The sequence below is a fragment of the Eubalaena glacialis genome, chromosome 19 (genome assembly GCF_028564815.1).
Source record: "Eubalaena glacialis isolate mEubGla1 chromosome 19, mEubGla1.1.hap2.+ XY, whole genome shotgun sequence".
NCBI classification, from domain to species: Eukaryota; Metazoa; Chordata; class Mammalia; order Artiodactyla; family Balaenidae; genus Eubalaena; species Eubalaena glacialis.
This window is the reverse complement of record NC_083734.1, coordinates 16381205-16402470: the sequence shown is the minus strand read 5'-3', so window position 1 is coordinate 16402470 and position 21266 is coordinate 16381205. Positions and strand designations below refer to the sequence as shown.

The following is a 21266-nucleotide window of genomic DNA, read 5'->3' as shown; positions in this document are numbered from 1 at the left end:
GTCCAGTGGTGAAGAACCCTCCTTCCAGTTGCAGGGGATGCCAGTTTGATCCCTGGTCAGGGAACTAAGATCCCACATGCCTCAGGGCAACTAAGCCCTCACACCACAACTACTGAGCTCACGTGCCTCAATGAAAGAGCCCGTGTGCTGCAAACTACAGAGCCCACACGCTCTGGAGCCCACGCACCACAACTACAGAGCCTGCGTGCCCTGGAGCCCACGCACCACAACTAGAGAGAGAAAACCCGCACGCCACAACTAGAGAGAAGCCCGCACGCCGCCGCAACTAGAGAGATGCCCGTGCGCTGCAACGAAGATCCCACGTGCTGCAACTAAGACCCAATGCAGCCCCCCCAAAAAAAAACTAAGGGACAATGGAAAATCAAAGTAATAAATGGGATTTCAAAAAAAAAAAAATGGGATGCAGCAAAAGCAGTTCTAGTTAACTAATGAGAACCTGCTGTATAGCATAAGGGACTCTACTCAATACTCTGCAATGGCCTATATGGGAAAAGAATCTAAAAAAAATAAAACGAGAGAGAGTGGATATACGTATATGTATAACAAATTCACTTTGCTCTACACTTCAAACTAAGACAACATTGTAAATCAACTATACTCCAATAAAAAATTTTTTAAATGATTAAAAAAAAGGCAGTTCTAAGAGGGAAGCTCATAGTGATAAATGCCTACTTTAAGAAACAAGAACAATCTCAAATAAACAACCTAACTTTACACCTCAAGGAATTAGTAAAAGAAGAACAAGCTAAGCCCTAAGTTAGTAGAAAGAAGGAAATAAAGATTAGAGCAGAAATAAGTGAAATAGAGACTAAAAAGACAATAGAAAAGAACAGTGACACTAAGAGCTGTATTTTTTTAAAAAGATAAACAAAATAGACAAATCTTTAGATAGACTTTTCATAAAAGAAAGAGAACTCAAACAAAATAACAGATGAAGGAGACATTATATCTGATAACACAGAAATACTAAAGAATCACAAGAAACTACTATGAACAGTAGTTATACATCAACAAATTGAGCAACCTAACAGAAATGGATAAATTCCTGGAAATATACAATGTACCAAGACTGAATCATGAAGAAACAGAAAATCTAAACAGACTGATTACTAGTAAGGAGATTGAATCAGTAACCAAAAACCTCCCAACAAACAGAAGTCCAGGACCCAATGGCTTCACTGGTAAATTCTACCAAACATTTAAAGAAGAATTAATACCAGTCATTCTCAAACTCTTCCAAAAAACAGAAGAGGAGGAAACACTACCAAACTTATTTTACAAGGTCAGCATTACCCTGATACCAAAACCAGACAAGGACACTATAAGAAAAGAAAATTACAGGCCAATATCCCTGATGAACATAGATGCAAAAATCCTCAACAAAGTAGTAGCAAACAGTATTCAACAATACAGTAAAAGGATCATACACCATGATCAAGTGGTATTTATTCCAAGGATGCAAGGATGGTTCAAAATGCACAAATCAATCAGTGTGGTACATCACATTAACAAAATGAAGGATAAAAATCATATGATGATCTCAGTAGATGCAGAAAAAGCTTTTGACGGAATTCAGCATCCATTTATGATAAAAAATTCTCAACAAAGTGGGTATAGAGGGAACATACCTCAACATAATAAAGACCATATATGGCAAGCTCAAAGCTAGCATCATACTCAACAGTGAAAAGCTAAGATATTTTCCTCTGAGATCAGGAACAAGAAAAGGATGCCCACTCTTGCCACGTTTATTCAACATAGTATTGGAAGTCCAGATAGGCAAGAAGAAGAAATACAAGACATCCAAATCAGAAAGGAAGAAGTAAAACTGTCACTATTTGAAGATGACATGGTATTATATACAGAAAACCCTAAAGATTCCACCAGCAAACTGTTAGAACTAATAAACAAGTTCAGTCAGGTTGCAGGGTACAAAATCAGTATACAAAAATCAGTTGTATTTCTGTACACTAATAACAAACTATAAGAAAGAGAAATTAAGAGAACAATCCCATTTACAATCATATCAAAAAGAATAAAATACCTAAGAATAAATTTAACTGAGAAGGTTAAAGACCTGTAAACTGAAAACTATAAGACTTTGATGAGAGAAATTGAAAAGGACACAAATAAATGGGAAGATATTTCATGCTCATGGATTGGAAGAATGAATATTGTTAAAATGTCCATATTATCCAAAGCAATCTACAGATTCAGTGCCATCTCCATCAAAATTCCAATGACGTTTTTCACAGAAATAAAACGAACAATCCTAAGCTTTGTATGGAACCACAGAAGACACTGAATAGCAAAAGCAATCTTGGGAAAGAAGAAGAAAGCTGGAGGCATCATACTTCTGTTTTGAACTATATTAGAAAACTTTGGTAATCAAAACAGTATGATATTGGCATAAGACAAACACATAGATCAATGGAACAGGATAGAGAGCCCAGAAGTAAACCAATGCATATATGGTTAATTAATTTACAGCAACAAGTCAAGTATAGACTATGGGGAAAGGACAGTCTCTTCAGTAAATGGTGTTGGGAAAACTGGAAAACCACATGCAAAGAGTGAAAATGGACCAGTATCAGGAATTCCCTGGTGGTCCAGTGGTTAGGACTCGGCACTTTCACTGCCATGGCACGGGTTCAACTTCCTGGTCGGGGAAATAAGATCCTGCAAGCCGCATGGCATGGCCAAAAAAAGAAAAGAAAAGAAAATGGACCACTATCTTATATCATACAGAAAAATCAGCTGGTTACATACAGGGGAAATTTATCAAATAAGAAAATATATTAAAGATAATGAGAGTGAGGTTTTTCATTGTCAGAGAGGGGTATTACAAATCATGGAAAGAGGATAAGCTGGAATAAATACTATGGTATTGGATTGGATTTGTGATATTATGGTGAACTCAGTTTTCAATAAACAAATATAGATGTTTAATGTGCATGTATGTGTTCCCTAACTCTATCCACTGAGAGGATCTAAGAACAGTGACACCTCAGTAGCAGTGAGTACATCTATTGCCATAGTTCCTTGGAGTAGGGAAAGTACAAGATGCTCCTGGAACATCTTAGTGTGCCAGAAAGCAAGGAAGGATCAAGGAGTGATGGGGCCATGTGAAAAAAATAGAAGCCATCATAAAAAGGTTCTTACTGCTCAAATGTGAGGCAGTTTGAACATCAAAATAAATGATAATAGCAGGTTATAACTTATTAAATAAATAGAAATCTATAAGTCCATACAATAAATTAAAGAATAAAATGAAAGTTTTATGAAAAACAGGATATTTATATAAGTACCTTCTCACAAAATACTTATTAATTACAAAGACAAAAAGAGAAACTAATGTGAAGAAGCCTGGTAGACACCACCGTAAGTGATCAAAGTGAACACCATCAATAATGGAACCATTTGTAATCATACATCATCTCATAGAATAAATTAGAAAAATATAACATTTACTTCTGTGATATTCCTGCCAAAGTTGTATAACCCAAATTTAATTATTAGGACCAACCCAAATTGAGGGATATTCAAGAGTCTTTTATACTTCAAAATTATCAAGGTCATGACTTCAACTCACCTTAAGAGACTGGAAAAAGAAGAGGAAATTCAACCCAAAATAAGCAGAAGAAAGAGAATAAAATATCAAAGCAGAAATCAGTTAAATAGAAAGCAGAGAAGCAATAGAGAAAATCAGTGAAACCAAAAACTAGTTCTTTGAGAAAATTAATAAAATTGATAAACCGCTAGCCTAATTGATCAGGAAAAGAAGAGAGAAGACACAATATCAGGAATAAGAGGTGACATCACTACAGATTTTACAGGTATTAAAAAAATTACAGGGACTTCCCTGGTGGTCCAGTGGTAAAGAATCCGCCTTCCAGTGCAGGGGATGCGTGTTCGATGATCCCACATGCCGTGGGGGCAACTAAAACCCATGCGCGACAACTACTGAGCTCACACACCTCAATGAGAGAGGCCGCGTGCCACAAACTACAGAGCCCCCGCATGCCACAACTAGAGAGAAGCCTGCACACCACAACAAAGAGCCCGTGCCGCAATGAAAGATCCCTCACGCTTTAACGAAGACCCCCCCTGCCCCGTGACGCAACTAAGACCCAACACAGCCAAAAAATAAAGAAAGGAGGGAGGGAGGAAGGGAGGGAAGGAGGAAGGAAGGATGGAAGGAAGGAAGGAAGGAAGGAAGGAATTATAAGGAAATATTATGAACAACTTTGTTAATAAATTTAACAAGTTAGATAAAATAGTTTCCTTGAAGGATGCAAATGACCAAAGGACACTTTTGCTACAGAGGACATTATTGGGACACTTGATTGAAACTTGAATGGGGTTTGAGGATTTAGATGATAGTCATGTATCAGTATTAATGGTCAGTTTAATGGATGTGTTATGGTTTTTTAGTATTATGAGAATATGTTTCAGGAAATATACACTAAAGTATTTAGGAATGGTGGGGCATCATGCCAGCAATTCACTGTACATTGACTCACTTGAAAAAGTTCTTTGAACTCTACTTGAAAATTTTTTTGCTAAGTTTAAAATTATTTTTTAAAAAAACAAAACCAAAAAAACTTTAACAATACTTGTAAGTCCCTGTATAACAGGCACATATTTTAACAGGAAAGTTTTCTTTCTTTTACAGCGGAAAGGAAGCCTCCTTTATTTAATATGAATGCAATGAGTGCCTTATATCACATAGCCCAAAATGAATCCCCTACACTACAGTCTAATGAATGGTGAGTATTGCTAAGAGATATATTACTCGACATTGTATAAATTAAATGCTTTTTCATAATGTTATCAAAGTGATTTCATTTCAATTAGGTAAAATGTATTACCTGAAAGGATATTAAAATAGGTTCTATCATGTTTATCCTTATTATGTCTGCTTTCTTAGCATATATATAACTTAGTTCAGAAACAAAGGATAGATGATGCCACATGGAAACAAAAAGTATTTGCTTTTCACAAAAAAATTATATTTAGTTTTTTGAACTTTAGGAACATACATAACCCTGATTATATAATAAATAGCATGATTTAAACATAATATTTTATAACTAAAATATAGATTGCCACAACCTGTAGTGAAGTTCAGTTGGAGAATGGTTTATAATTTATATAGTATAAGACATAGGTAAAGTGGTTTGATTTATCAGAATTTCCAGATAATTCATAACTTTGGAATCATTCTAATTGTTATTATGACATTTGTTATTCAGACTGCTTAATGTTTTTTTTTCTTCTAGTGCTTCCTTGATGTGATAAAATTACATTCATTCATGTAAAAAAGTTTATGGAGAACTGATTGACAGTTTTAGAAAACCAGGATTTTTATCAGAGATAGAAAATTTTACTGGGAAATTAATTCCTCAGGTGTATCTAGCATTTGAAAAATTCCAGGGGTATATGTAGCATATTTAATAAATATTTTAAAAAAGGTAGATGCATAAGTTAGCAATACTTTATTTTTTAAGGATTAATTAACACACATTCTTAGTACTTTTATAGATATACATAGAAGGGATCTTTTGGCTCAGACTTTAGTATTATGGTACATATAAGTAATAAATATATTGAACACAGACTGTCTTCACACTGTGTTTGATATGTTGGGGATTCAAAAAAGAGTTCCTTTTTTGCTTATAAGGAACTTAAGGTCTTATTTGAATATTGAGACAAACATCGATGGAGAAATTATTACTGGCTTACTCATTGAACTCTCATCAGTAACACTATATAATAATAATGTGTTACAGACTTCTGATGTTTTTAAAAAATATCTCAATTGGTTTTCTGGATTTAATGGAAGTTTTATCCATTTGCTCTAGGACACCAAATACTTAGGTATACAAAATGCTCCCTTCAAAGCAAATGGAGTGATATTCTGAATCACGCTATACAGAAGATGATCCAAGGGGCAAAGAAGAAAGAAAGGTGGCTTATAGAAAGGAAAAAAAATATAAAGTTATCTTAGATTTGAATGCCAAAAGGAAAATATTGGCTTTTCTAATTTCCCCTCAATATAGAATGAGTTATGATATTTTAAATGTGGGAGCAGGATTTTAAAATAATCTGTGCAAATTTATCTTTGGAAAATGGTGAAGATTCATTGGTTGCTTTAGATAACTTTTCATAGATATATATGAAATGTATATAGTATCTCCTTTTTTTATCATTTCTTTTCCATCCCCCCTCCTACCAATAGGCACATGCCTTGTTTTGTGGATGTGTTTTTAAAGGAAATAGCAATATGTTCACTTGATACTTTCCTTTACAATAGGTCTGATTATTTTCGCAACTTTGTAGATTCTTGCCTCCAGAAAATCCCTCAAGATCGCCCTACATCAGAGGAACTTTTAAAGGTCAGTTCAATTATACTGTTTTCTACCCCTAAGAAATTATTTAAGAATGTGTTTTATTTTTCTTTGATTCTGAATCAGTATTAAGTATTCTCTACTAGTTTTTAATTAAAATGCTTATTTTGTATACTGTTCTCTCTTGAGACTCTTAGATCCTAAATTTTTTCATTTATTTTTTGAAAATTGATTAATTGCTTTTACTGTGTCTGGATAGTTATTTTGGATATAGTTAAGTATCCAAAATAGTACCAAATGGCTAAATTTTTATATGTGCAATAATATATTCATGAGTTATAATTACAAATTTTAATTCATGTGGAACAATATCATATTTCAAAGTTGGTAAAGCATAGTAGATCTAATTTTTATATCTACCATACTTTATGTATTTTTCTGTCCTGTATTAAAATAATATGAAAGAAAGAAATGACATGTAATATATTTACATAAATATTGTGGGAGAAAAGAGATTTTAAAAGAAACTGTTAAAATGGATATCATTTATCCTTTTTGGAAATACATTTTTCTAACTTAGCAATGAAAATATTTTTTAAATCATGTAAATTCTATTCAGTTTTCACTAACTTTCATTGCCTAATTTAAATAAATGATTGGTATATGCTTCCTGTTCTCAAAAATTTATTTATTTCATTTGGCAGTTGACTATCTTATTAGTAGCAGTAATAGTATTGTTGAACTTAATATAGTTCTTAAAACATCTACATAAAGCAATAGTAAGTAGATTTGATTCTCTTTGTGACCCTAAGAAATCTTGTTGATTTTTCACTCTAGAATTTAAGTAGCCTACTTTTATATGAATGTTTTAGAATTTCAAAGGGATTCAGTTTATTTTCACCAACGCACATCAATTAAAGATACAAAGAAATTGGAAGGATCTTATATATATTCGATAGTATTATTTGCAACTTCAGCATGTAGAAGAGCAGTATAAAGTTTCAGTAATGCTTGGGGAATTTTAGGCAGTAAGCTCACTCATACTGTCAGAAATGAAAGCTTGAATAAATTGGTACTCACAATAGCAACAAAAGGTTTAGTAAAGCTAGGAATTATGTTAGTGAAAAATAAGCAAGATCTATATGTAGAAAACTGTCAAACTTAGAAATATTTCTAAGATACATTATTTTTGGGTAAGAAGACTGAATATTGTAAATAGTGGTACATACCAAACTAAGGCTCAGGAAAAAGGAAGAATGTGATTTGCTTCTTACACTTGTCTAATATAGGTGAAAGAAGCTCTTTGGGTGTAACCCAACCCACCAGGCCTAGGTATTTGGTATTTGGTGATTAGGTCCCAAGTCTGTATATAGTATTCATTTACCTGGTCCATAGTGTGTATTGGCACAGCCTTATTGGAAACGATAGGAAATACCTATCAAGTGCTTCTTTCCCTTTGGCCTAATGACATTTCTTTCACAATCCATCATAAAGAAAAAAATTAATAGAAAAAGGGTTTTTTTATGTATGAAGCTATTTATCTCAGAATTAAAAGTTGGAAATAACTATCCAGAATTAGGGTAATGGTTAAATAATTTTGGCATAAAGATTTGATGAAATATTCTGTAGGCATCATGTTTATGAGTTTGAAATAACAATACTTATGATAGTGAAAGTAGAATCAAATATGATATAGTTAGGACTCTGCATAGAGAAGAAATAAATTTGGCTAACAAAGAACGTAAAAGTGTTACAAAAATTCAAGGGTCTCTCATGAACTCAAGGACAGAAGGTATCTTTCTGCAATCTATATACTAACTGTATCTACAAAACAAAAGTCTATACATAGAAAATTTCTGAAAAGAAGGGTATCAAAATGTAGCAGTGATATTCTAAAGTTGGAATTGTTCTAAGCTTTATTAAACATTAGTGGTAAAAATCACTAATAATATAATGGCTTTTAATCAACTGGTAGTGTTTTATGAAGAGTATTGTTTATGCAACATATAAAGAAACCCGTAATATCCAGGTTTATATTACGTAATTCACCATCAGTAAATGCATTTCTGTTGAAACCTAATAAAACTCAGAACTGACGTGCCTTTTCTGTGAAAGCAACAGTTATAAGAATATGTAAACCTTTAGCCTTTGTTTAGGGCTCTAATTGGACTTAACTTCTTAGTGTTTAATTAAACCCTTTTATCATTTCAACTCTGCATTTTCAGTTGACCAACAAAAGTATGATGTGCAAAGTTTTTATAAAATGTACAGGGGTAGTTCTGTAGGCAGAGAGTGAATATATGTAAATGACAATTTTGTAAGTACAAGATGTCAGAAATGTAATAGAATTAAATAGCTATAGATTTTATGCATTATCTATCATGATTATTCAGGATAGTATCTCTAGGATCTAAGAAGGGGTACATTTGTACTAATTGAAAAATATACAGATTTCAACTTGACTTTTACATTCTCTTATCCAGCACATGTTTGTTCTTCGGGAGCGCCCTGAAACAGTGTTAATAGATCTTATTCAGAGGACAAAGGATGCAGTAAGGGAGCTGGACAATCTGCAGTATCGAAAGATGAAGAAACTCCTTTTCCAGGAGGCACATAATGGACCAGCAGTAGAAGCACAGGAAGAAGAAGAGGTAATAATTTAGAAATGATGCAAATATTGAGCTCTCTTCATTGGCTTCTTTACTTATGCAACTTGTCTTTTACATCACGAATCTCTTACATCAGTGGTTCTCAGGTTGTGTTTTCTTAACACTGGTCCTGTAAGATCCCAGGTGGGAAAAAAGGGTTTTGTGTTCTTTAAATCCAGTCCCTTCATAGTGCACATTGGCATACATAGTAAAGCTCTGAGAAGTCTTGTATTAAAGAAACCGGTTCAACTTTGTTTAATCTAGTCCCTCTCAAATTTCTTGGCCACTGAACCCTTTTTTTTTGCCTGATTGTCCAGTTGTGTGGGACATGCTTTTGAAAGTATTTGAAACTATAGACTCTGGAAGTTGACAGTACTCACTCACAAGTCATTAGAAAGTTACCAAGCATTCTTCCAGGGACACTTCTTTTCAGTTCTGCATACTTTCATTCCATCTACGCAGTTCTAAAATACTCATTTTACAAATGAGTAAAAGCAAGGGTCAGTGGTTAACTCACTGTACGTAGAGCCATATGGGTTCAAATTCAAATAGCTGTCACTCTTAAGGTCAAGTTCTTTCCCTGTTGCCTTTTAAGGAGAATGGAAATATAAATTTGCAATGGATATGTTACAGAACTTTCTCACATGGAAATATACATATAAAGCTATCTTTTTTACTGTAAATATTTTCAGTTTTCTTCTTTGCTTCTGTCAGAATTCCAGAGCTTTGATTTTGTTTTTTCTGTTGTCCGGTGAGAGAGATCACTTCGCATTCTGAAACTAGGAGCAGCAGTTAGTTACTTTTCTTTTTAATAGTGCTACATAATTAATGAACTATAAAATGCAAGATTTTCTTAACCTACAGTTTTGGGTATTTTTGTTTTGTTTTTTAGTTCTTTTGATAGTCTTTCAAAAATTGTTTTGGGTTATTTTAGATCTATGAAATAAAGTTGTGGTAAAGTAAAGTTGTGAAATTAATAAGATTCTAATGTAGTTTAATCTATAACAGCATCTCTGTTAGGCTAGAGATATAAGAAAAGTTCCTCTATATATACCATGTGTCCATATTTATTAAATTCTGCATACCTTATAGAATTTTGGTATGGTAAGACTATTGTAATGTTGGTACCCAGATACCATGGCTTGCCTGGTTACTTCAGAAAAACATTCTTGTGATTGTGACTAAATATATATGTAATACATAATTTTTAATTTACAGAAAAATAGGAGTTAAATTAATAGGAGTTAAATTATTAAAATATATAGACTATATTTTAAGTAGAAAGAAAAATACACTTCAAAAGGCTTCAACAAAAAAATAACAACTAAAAGGAGTTGTTTCTAGGATTTTTTTTTTTAAAGGTTAGGGCTTGTTTTTTGTTTTTTGGAAGCACAGAGTCCTAACCACTGGACTGATATGGAATTCCCATGGTTAGGGCTTCTTTTAACCATGGGAATCATTGAGAAATGAGCAGAATCTCTCTATATACCCCATGAGATGTCTGGTAAAAATGGATTTCAAAAAGTGTCAAACAATTTAGAGAAAATGCTGTACTTTGGAAATAACCCAAAACTGATAAACTGCCTCTTTCACACAGTTGGTTTGCTTTTTGTTATTTACCTGTTGGTCATTTTTATTTGTTTATTTTTCTATTAGCAGTTGGTTAACTTCCTGGTCTCACCAAATAAAGGGAATGTCTCATGATAGGCCTCTGACTTTCTAAAGACTGTGTGCCAAGCAGTGTGCTTGGTGCTTATATTCAAGAAATCGAAAGAGATACAGATATTTGAACCTAATGCTCTTTTTCCTTAGGAACAAGATCATGGTGTTGGACGGACAGGAACAGTGAATAGTGTTGGAAGTAATCAGTCTATTCCCAGTATGTCCATCAGTGCCAGTAGCCAAAGCAGTAGTGTTAACAGTCTTCCAGATGCCTCGGATGACAAGAGTGAGCTAGACATGATGGAGGGAGACCACACAGTGATGTCTAATAGTTCTGTCATCCATTTAAAACCTGTGAGTATTTGGATTTCAGTGAAAAAAAATTTCAACTTTGGTAAATAATTTTCTTCATCTGATTAGTTTAAGAGGAGATTTTTTTTTTTTTGAATTTTTGAATTTTATTTTATTTTTTTTTTATACAGCAGATTCTTATTAGTCATCAGTTTTATACACATCAGTGTATACATGTCAATCCCAATCACCCAGTTCAGCACACCACCATCCCCACCCCCCCACGGCTTTCCCCCCTTGGTGTCCATACGTTTGTTCTCTACATCTGTGTCTCAACTTCTGCCTTGCAAACCGATTCATCTGTACCATTTTTCTAGGTTCCACATACATGCGTTAATATACGATATTTGTTTTTCTCTTTCTGACTTACTTCACTCTGTATGACAGTCTCTAGAGCCATCCACGTCTCAACAGATGACCCAATTTCGTTCCTTTTTATGGTTGAGTAATATTCCATTGTATATATGTACCACATCTTCTTTATCCATTCGTATGTTGATGTGCATTTAGGTTGCTTCCATGACCTGGCTATTGTAAATAGTGCTGCAATGAACATTGGGGTGCATGTATCTTTTTGAATTATGGTTTTCTCTGGGTATATGCCCAGTAGTGGGATTGCTGGATCATATGGTAATTCTATTTTTACTTTTTTAAGGAACCTGCATACTGTTCTCCATAGTGGCTGTATCAATTTACATTCCCACCAACAGTGCAAGAGGGTTCCTTATTCTACACACCCTCTCCAGCATTTGTTGTTTGTAGATTTTCTGATGATGCCCATTCTAACTGCTGTGAGGTGATACCTCATTGTAGTTTTGATTTGCATTTCTCTAATAATTAGTGATGTTGAGCAGCTTTTCATGTGCTTCTTGGCCATATCTGTATGTCTTCTTTGGAGAAATGTCTATTTAGATCTTCTGCCCATTTTTGGATTGGGTTGTTTGTTTCTTTAATATTGAGCTGCATGAGCTGTTTATATATTTTGGAGATTAATCCTTTGTCCATTGATTCGTTTGCAAATATTTTCTCCCATTCTGAGGGTTGTCTTTTCGTCTTGTTTATGGTTTCCTTTGCTGTGCAAAAGCTTTTAAGTTTCATTAGGTCCCATTTGTTTACTTTTGTTTTTACTTCCATTACTCTAGGAGGTGGATCAAAAAAGATCTTGCTGTGATTTATGTCAAAGAGTGTTCTTCCTATGTTTTCCTCTAAGAGTTTTATAGTGTCCGGTCTGACATTTAGGTCTCTAATCCATTTTGAGTTTATTTTTGTGTATGGTGTTAGGGAGTGTTCTAATTTCATTCTTTTACATGTAGCTGTCCAGTTTTCCCAGCACCACTTATTGAAGAGACTGTCTTTTCTCCATTGTACATCCTTGCCTCCTTTGTCATAGATTAGTTGACCATAAGTGCATGGGTTTATCTCTGGGCTTTCTATCTTGTTCCATTGATTTATGTTTCTGTTTTTGTGCCAGTACCATATTGTCTTGATTACTGTAGCTTTGTAGTATAGTCTGAAGTCAGGGAGTCTGATTCCTCCCGCTCCATTTTTTTCCCTCAAGACTGCTTTGGCTATTCGGGGTCTTTTGTGTCTCCGTACAAATTTTAAGAGTTTTGGTTCTAGTTCCATAAAAAATGCCATTGGTAATTTGATAGGGATTGCATTGAATCTGTAGATTGCTTTGGGTAGTATAGTCATGTTCACAATATTGATTCTTCCAATCCAAGAACATGGTATATCTCTCCATCTGTTGGTATCATCTTTAATTTCTTTCATCAGTGTCTTATAGTTTTCTGCATACAGGTCTTTTGTCTCCCTAGGTAGGTTTATTCCTAGGTATTTTATTCTTTTTGTTGCAATGGTAAAGGGAGTGTTTCCTTAATTTCTCTTTCAGATTTTTCATCATTAGTGTATAGGAATGCAAGAGATTTCTGTGCATTAATTTTGTATCCTGCAACTTTACCAAATTCATTGATTAGCTCTAGTAGTTTTCTGGTGGCATCTTTAGGATTCTCTATGTATAGTATCATGTCATCTGCAAACAGTGACAGTTTTACTTCTTCTTTTTCAATTTGTATTCCTTTTATTTCTTTTTCTTCTCTGATTGCCATGGCTAGGACTTCCAAAACTATGTTGAATGATAGTGATGAGTGTGGACATCCTTGTCTTGTTCCTGATCTTAGAGGAAATGCTTTCAGTTTTTCACCATTGAGAATGATGTTGGCTGTGGGTTTGTCGTATATGGCCTTTATTATGTTGAGGTAGGTTCCCTCTATGCCCACTTCCTGGAGAGTTTTTATCATAAATGGGTGTTGAATATCGTCAAAAGCTTTTTCTGCATCTATTGAGATGATCATATGGTTTTTCTTCTTCAATTTGTTAATATGGTGTATCACATTGATTGATTTGCGTATATTGAAGAATCCTTGCATCCCTGAGATAAATCCCACTTGATCATGGTATATGATCCTTTTAATGTGTTGTTGGATTCTGTTTGCTAGTATTTTGTTGAGGATTTTTGCATCTGTATTCATCAGTGATATTGGTCTGTAATTTTCTTTTTTTGTAGTATCTTTGTCTGGTTTTGGTATCAGGGTGATGGTGGCCTCATAGAATGAGTTTGGTAGTGTTCCTCCCTCCGCAGTTTTTTGGAAGAGTTTGAGAAGGATAGGTGTTAGCTCTTCTCTAAATGTTTGATAGAATTCACCTGTGAAGCCGTCTGGTCCTGGACTTTTGTTTGTTGGAAGATTTTTAATCACAGTTTCAATTTCATTACTTGTGATTGGTCTGTTAATATTTTCTGTTTCTTCCTGGTTCAGTCTTGGAAGGTTATACCTTTCTAAGAATTTGTCCATTTCTTCCAGTTGTCCATTTTATTGGCATAGAGTTGCTTGTAGTAGTCTCTTAGGATGCTTTGTATTTCTGTGGTGTCTGTTGTAACTTCTCCTCTTTCATTTCTAATTTTATTGATTTGAGTCCTCTCCCTCTTTTTCTTGATGATTCTGGCTAATGGTTTATCAATTTTGTTTATCTTCTCAAAGAACCAGCTTTTAGTTTTATTGATCCTTGTTATTGTTTTGTTTCTATTTCATTTATTTCTTTTCTGATCTTTATGATTTCTTTCCTTCTGCTAACTTTGGGTTTTGTTTGTTCTTCTTTGTCTAGTTCCTTTAGGTGTAAGTTTAGATTGTTTATTTGAGATTTTTCTTGTTTCTTGAGGTAGGCTTATATAGCTATAAACTTCCCTCTTAGAACTGCTTTTGCTGCATCCCATAGGTTTTGGATTGTCGTGTTTTCATTGTCATTTGTCTCTAAGTGTTTTTTGATTTCCTCTTTGATTTCTTCAGTGATCTCTTGGTTATTTAGTAACGTATTGTTTAGCGTCCATGTGTTTGTGTTTTTTACGTTTTTTTTCCCTGTAATTCATTTCTAATCTCCTAGCGTTGTGGTCAGAAAAGATGCTTGATATGATTTCAATTTTCTTAAATTTATTGTGGCTTGATTTGTGACCGAAGATGCGATCTATCCTGGAGAATGTTCCATGCGCACTTGAGAAGAATGTGTAATCTGCTGTTTCTGGATGGAATGTCCTATAAATACCAATTAAATCTATCTGGTCTATTGTGTCATTTAAAACTCTGTTTCCTTATTTATTTTCATTTTGGATGATCTGTCCATTGGTGTAAATGAGGTGTTAAAGTCCCCCACTATTGTTGTGTTACTGTCGATTTCCTCTTTTATAGCTGTTAGCAGTTGCTTTATGTTTTGAGGTGCTCCTATGTTGGGTGCATATATATTTATAATTGTTATATCTTCTTCTTGGATTGATCCCTTGATCATTATGTAGTGTCCTTCCTTGTCTCTTGTAACATTCTTTATTTTAAAGTCTATTTTATCTGATATGAGTATTGCTACTCCAGCTTTCTTTTGATTTCCATTTGCATGGAATATCTTTTTCCATCCCCTCACTTTCAGTCTGTATATGTCGCTAGGTCTGAAGTGGGTCTCTTGTAGACAGCATATAGATGGGTCTTGTTTTTGTATCCATTCAGCAAGCCTGTGTCTTTTGGTTGGAGCATTTAAGCCATTCACATTTAAGGTAATTATCGATATGTATGTTCCTTTGACCATTTTCTTAATTGTTTTAGGTTTGTTTTTGTAGGTCCTTTTCTTCTCTTGTGTTCCCCCTTAGAAAAGTTCCTTTAGCATTTGTTGTAGAGCTGGTTTGGCGATGAATTCTCTTAGCTTTTGCTTGTCTGTAAAGCTTTTGATTTCTCCATCGAATCTAAATGAGATCCTTGCCGGGTAGAGTAACCTTGGCTGTAGGTTCTTTCCTTTCATCACTTTAAGTATATCATGCCACTCCCTTCTGGCTTGTAGAGTTTCTGCTGAGAAATCAGCTGTTAACCTTATGGGAGTTCCCTTGTATGTTATTTGTCGTTCTTCCCTTGCTGCTTTCAATAATTTTTCTTTGTCTTTAATTTTTGCCAGTTTGATTACTATGTGTCTCGGCGTGTTTCTCCTTGGGTTTATCCTGTATGGGACTCTCTGCGCTTCCTGGACTTGGGTGGCTATTTCCTTTCCCATGTTAGGGAAGTTTTCGACTATAATATCTTCAAATATTTTCTCGGGTCCTTTCTCTCTCTCTTCTCCTTCTGGGACCCCTATAATGCGAATGTTGTTGCGTTTAATGTTGTCCCAGAGGTCTCTTAGGCTGTCTTCATTTCTTTTCATTCTTTTTTCTATATTCTGTTCCGCAGCAGTGAATTCCACTGTTCTGTCTTCCAGGTCACTTATCCGTTCTTCTGCCTCAGTTATTCTGCTATTGATTCCTTCTAGTGTAGTTTTCATTTCAGTTATTGTAATGTTCATCTCTGTTTGTTTGTTCTTTAATTCTTCTAGGTCTTTGTTAAACATTTCTTGCATCTTCTCGATCTTTGCCTCCATTCTTTTTCCGAGGTCCTGGATCATCTTCACTATCATTCTGAATTCTTTTTCTAGAAGGTTGCCTATCTCCACTTCATTTAGTTGTTTTTCTGGGGTTTTATCTTGTTCCTTCATCTGGTACATAGCCCTCTGCCTTTTCATCTTGTCTATCTTTCTGTGAATGTGGTTTTTGTTCCACAGGCTGCAGGATTGTAGTTCTTCTTGCTTCTGCTGTCTGCCCTCTGGTGGATGAGGCTATCTAAGAGGCTTGTGCAAGTTTCCTGATGGGAGGGACTGGTGGTGGGTAGAGCTGACTGTTGCTGTGGTGGGCAGAGCTCAGTAAAACTTTAATCCGCTTGACTGCTGATGGGTGGGGCTGGGTTCCCTCCCTGTTGGTTGTTTGGCCTGAGGCAACCCAACACTGGAGCCTACCTGGGCTCTTTGGTGGGGCTAATGGCGGACTCTGGGAGGGCTCATGCCAAGGAGTACTTCCCAGAACTTCTGCTGCCAGTGTCCTTGTCCCCACGGTGAAACAGCGCCACCCCCGGCCTGTGCAGGAGACCCGCCAACACTAGCAGGTAGGTCTGGTTCAGTCTCCCCTGGGGTCACTTCTCCTTCCCCTGGGTCCCGATGCGCACACTACTTTGTGTGTGCCCTCCAAGAGTAGAGTCTCTGTTTCCCCCAGTCCTGTCGAAGTCCTGCAGTCAAATCCCACTAGCCTTCAAAGTCTGATTCTCTAGGAATTCCTCCTCCCGTTGCCGGACCCCCAGGTTAGGAACCTGACGTGGGGCTCAGAACCTTCACTCCAGTGGGTGGACTTCTGTGGTGTAAGTGTTCTCCAGTCTGTGAGTCACCCACCCAGCAGTTATGGCATTTGATTTTACTGTGATTGCACCCCTCCTACCGTCTCATTGTGGCTTCTCCTTTGTCTTTGGATGTGGGGTATCTTTTTTTGGTGGGTTCCAGTGTCTTCCTGTCGATGATTGTCCAGCAGTTAGTTGTGATTCTGGTGTTCTCGCAAGAGGGAGGGAGAGCGCGTCCTTCTACTTCGCCATCTTGGTTCCTAACCCCATTCGAGATTTTTCTTTTTTCTTTGCTGTTTCAGAAGTTTGGAACAATTTTAGGTAACTTATTTTAGAATGGCAATAGGCTTGTTAATTCCCAATGTAATGTCTGCATTTGGGAAACTAATGTTTTGAGAATACAAAAAATATTTTTAAAAATCTTAGAAGAAAAAATACAGAAATACTATGTATAATGTAGTATTTGAAGTTACTTAGATGGAAAATAAAGTATTTAAAAATAGTAGATAAAAAAAATAGTAGGTTTACTCATGAAATTCATTATAATATAACGGTTACCTTTGAAGAGTGGGAGAATGGGTTAGGATGGGTGGTGACCAAAAGTGACTTTTGCATTATCCATAATGTTTACATCTTTAAGATAAAACTTAGTGTAATTATGGAAAAATATAAATTCTGGGTTTAGGAAATACCAGTGTTTAGTACATTAGTCTTCATACTTTCGAATGCAAGATTTTAAATTTTCTTGAAAATATTTGAAGATCAGATAACTCCTTTTAGCAGTTAATAGGAATGCTTCCTTTTAAACTTCACAGCTTGCAGTGTTACCTAGAAAGTTATTAGGAACAATAGCTAAAAGGTGGAACCAATACAAGTGTTCCTCAACAGATAAATGGATAAACAAAACCATGGTATATACATAATGATGAATATTTTTCAGCTGTAAAAAGGAATGAAATTCTGATACATGCTACGACATTAGTGAACCTTGAAAACATTATGCTAAGTGATATACGTCAGATGTAAAAGGACAAATAAGGTATAATTCCACTTATATGAACTATCTAGAATAGACAAATTCATAGAGACAGAAAGTGGATTAGAGGTTACCAGCGGCTGACTGGAGAATGAAATGGAGAATTTTTGCTAATGGATACAGAATTTCCATTTGGGGTGATGAAAAAGTTTGGGAAATAGTGGGGATGGTGGCACAGCATTGAAAATATAATTGACGCCACTGAGTTGTATACGTAAAAATGGTTAAAATGGAAAAATTTATATTACAAATGTTTTAACACACAGTTTTCAAGAATGATTTAGTTAAGTAGTAGTGTTATTTAGGGAAAAATCATGTTTAATTTTTATATTCTTAGGTAAGAAGATTATCTGTAAAAAGATTATTCCCACAATTAGTTGGTTGCTAGTTGACTTCCTCTTCAGTTAATGAACTAAGGTATATGTCAAGAAAGACATAAGTTCTCAAAATTTGTATAACTATTTTTTGTTTACTTGGACAAATGGCAGAAGTATTATAAAGATCTTTTTAAGCTATATTATTACTTCTAAAACCCAAGAGCCTTAGAGTAATTAATTTTATTACTGCTGTTTAAAATACTGGCTGCATGCTTTATTATCTTTGTTTTTAAGTTATGTTAAAGCTTTTTAATTTTGCATTTAATGAATATTAATAACTCTAGCCATATACATTTCCTTATCCTGAATCTGTGTGCTATTTCATACACTGAGGAAATAATGTCTCCTGATTCAAATTGTGTTGAAAATAAAATGTCAGCATTCCCATTTTTTGTTTTTGCTTTTTAAAATTATGTCTTTGAGATTTATTGATCAAGTTGTGTTTAAACTTTAACTTTCTTGAAAGTTCACGTAAACCGTGTTCGCCTCAGATAGTAACGTCTGTTTCTCTGCCTAGGAGGAAGAAAATTACAGAGAAGAGGGAGATCCTAGAACAAGGGCATCAGATCCACAATCTCCACCCCAAGTATCTCGTCATAAATCACACTACCGTAATCGAGAACACTTTGCTACTATACGGACGGCATCACTGGTATGTTCTACTGCAAATTAGAAATATATTTTTCATGTTGGACATTGGCACCTATACTCAAGTATAATTATCTCTCTGGTTTTTTTTTTATTCGGGGTTTATGTTGCAAAACATTTATTCAACATTTAACTACGTCTTATGAGAAAGATATTATACAAAGCACTCTGAGAGATGTGTACACAAATAAGTAATATATTAGAATATATTGAATTAGCTTAAGAGGGCTAAAAGGTACTAAATAGGAATTCAGATTACCTTTGAATCAGGGCATAAAGGGAGTATTTATAAAATAAATCATCTGAGCCTTTAATAATTAGTTGGTTTTAGGCACGGGGGAGAGGAAAAAAGTAATTTCCACCTAAGAATTGATCAAAATGAGGGGGGGGGCATGTTTGGGAAATAGCAAGTAATCCAATTTGATATACTCAAAATGTAGTTCTTCTGATTTCCCAAATACTAAAAATGGATTATTTGTTCATTACAAGGATGTTGTTGTACTGGGGTACTCATAACCCTCATCAGTCAGATATGTAGGACCAAAACATGATAAAGAATACTTCCTAGGGATAGAAAGAAAATATGTTAAGATATCAAAGGGAAAATAGGTTATTAGAAAATATGACAGAAAGAAAAAAATATATGGGAGTTATCTGAATTATCAACTACATAGCAGATCTTATAAATCCCATGCTGTGGCCCATGAATCTGAATGATGTCTAAGGTCAAGAACACCATCCCCTACCATAATTCAAGTCATTCCTACTATTCTACAACATGTAAATAATTCTTTGAACAGAGCAAGTAGCAAACAATGATTGCTTAATTTTTTCATGACTATTTTAATAAATACCTCGACAGGGGCCAGCTTGTGGGAAAACATCTTTGTGACTGGGCACATATTAAGTGTTTCCCAAGCAAGCCTTCTGTCCCAAATTTTGGCTCCCTCAAATTAATTAAGGACACTATTTATTTATTTAGTCAGTTAATTAGTTAGTTAGTTAGTTAGTTAGTTAGTTAGTTGTGCTGTGCTGCATGGCTTGCGGGATGTTAATTCTTCAACCAGGAGTCCTAACCACTGGACCGCCAGGGAGTTCCGTAAGGACAGTCTTAAAAAGTTATGGCTTTAGGGCTTCCCCGGTGGCGCAGTGGTTGAGAATCCGCCTGCCAATGCAGGGAACACGGGTTCGAGCCCTGGTCCGGGAAGATCCCACATGCCGAGGAGCAACTAAGCCCTTGCGCCACAACTACTGAGCCTGTGCTCTAGAGCTCGTGAGCCACAACTACTGAGCCTGCGTGCTGCAACTACTGAAGGCCGCGTGCTGCAACAACTGAAGCCTGGGTGCCTAGAGCCCATGCTCCGCAACAAGAGAAGCCACCACAATGAGAAGCCCTCATACCGCAACAAAGAGTAGCCCTGCTCACCACAACTAGAGAAAGCCTGTGCGCAGCAATGAAGACCCAACACAGCCAAAAATAAATTAAAAAAAAAAAAAGTTTTAGAAAACTTAAGATCCATATCCTTAAACCTAGTAAGTCTATTTATTTCAAGTAAGACATTCAGAGAGTAGGTATATTTGTGTACAAAGATATGAGTAGCTATATTATTCAATATGATTACCACGTACCATAACTCAGTCTGACTTATGCCTTGGATTTTTTTCATACAATAAAATGCGTAGATCTTAGGTATTCAATTTGAAGTATTTTTAGTGGTACACATTATGTTAACCATCGACTAAAAAAAAAAAATATTAAAATTTATTGTCATCCCAGAAAGTTTCCTCATACCCCTTTAGTCAACTCTCCACTGTCATGACCACCACTTTCTGTTTCTTCACTGTTGTTAGTTCTAACTGTTTTTGGATTTTATATAGGTGGAATCACACAGAATGTACTCTTTTGTGTCTGGCTTATTTTGCTCAGCTTAATGTTTTTGAGATTCATCTATATTGTGTTCATCAAAGTTCATTCTTTTTTATTACTGTAAATATATTTTCATTGTGTGAATATACCACAATTTTTTAATCCATTCTTCTATTGAGGAACACTTGGTTTGATTCCTGTTTGGGGCTATTACACATAAGATTGTTATAAACATTCTTATACAAGCCTTTATGTGAACATTATGTTTTAATTTCTTTTTGGTAAATACCTAAGAGTAGAATTGCTGAGTCATGGGGTATATATATGTTTAACTTCCTCTGTCAGTTTTCCAAAATGGTTGTACCATTTCACATGCCTATCAGCAATGTGTAAGAGTTCCAGTTGGTCTATATCCTCTCCAACATTTGGTGTTGTCACTTTTTTTAGCCATTGTAGTGGGTGTGAAATGGAATCTCATAGTGGATTTTTTTGTTTTTTGCATTTTCCTGTGACTAAAGATGTCACCATAATAAGCACCTTTTCATGTGCTTATTGTCTTTTCATATTTCTTCTTTAGTGA

At 35.1% G+C, this 21266-nt stretch overlaps 1 protein-coding gene across 1 annotated transcript in view; it reads left to right on the top strand.

Moving 5' to 3' along the window:
- The window catches only part of TAOK1 (TAO kinase 1), a 147345-nt gene that overhangs the window by 102459 nt on the left and 23620 nt on the right, over window positions 1–21266 (top strand). Inside the window, exons 9-13 of the mRNA XM_061174806.1 lie at window positions 4697–4790; window positions 6338–6419; window positions 8855–9022; window positions 10832–11035; window positions 18689–18823. Coding sequence (XP_061030789.1) covers window positions 4697–4790; window positions 6338–6419; window positions 8855–9022; window positions 10832–11035; window positions 18689–18823 — 683 coding nt within the window. The remainder of the gene's footprint in view (window positions 1–4696; window positions 4791–6337; window positions 6420–8854; window positions 9023–10831; window positions 11036–18688; window positions 18824–21266) is intronic.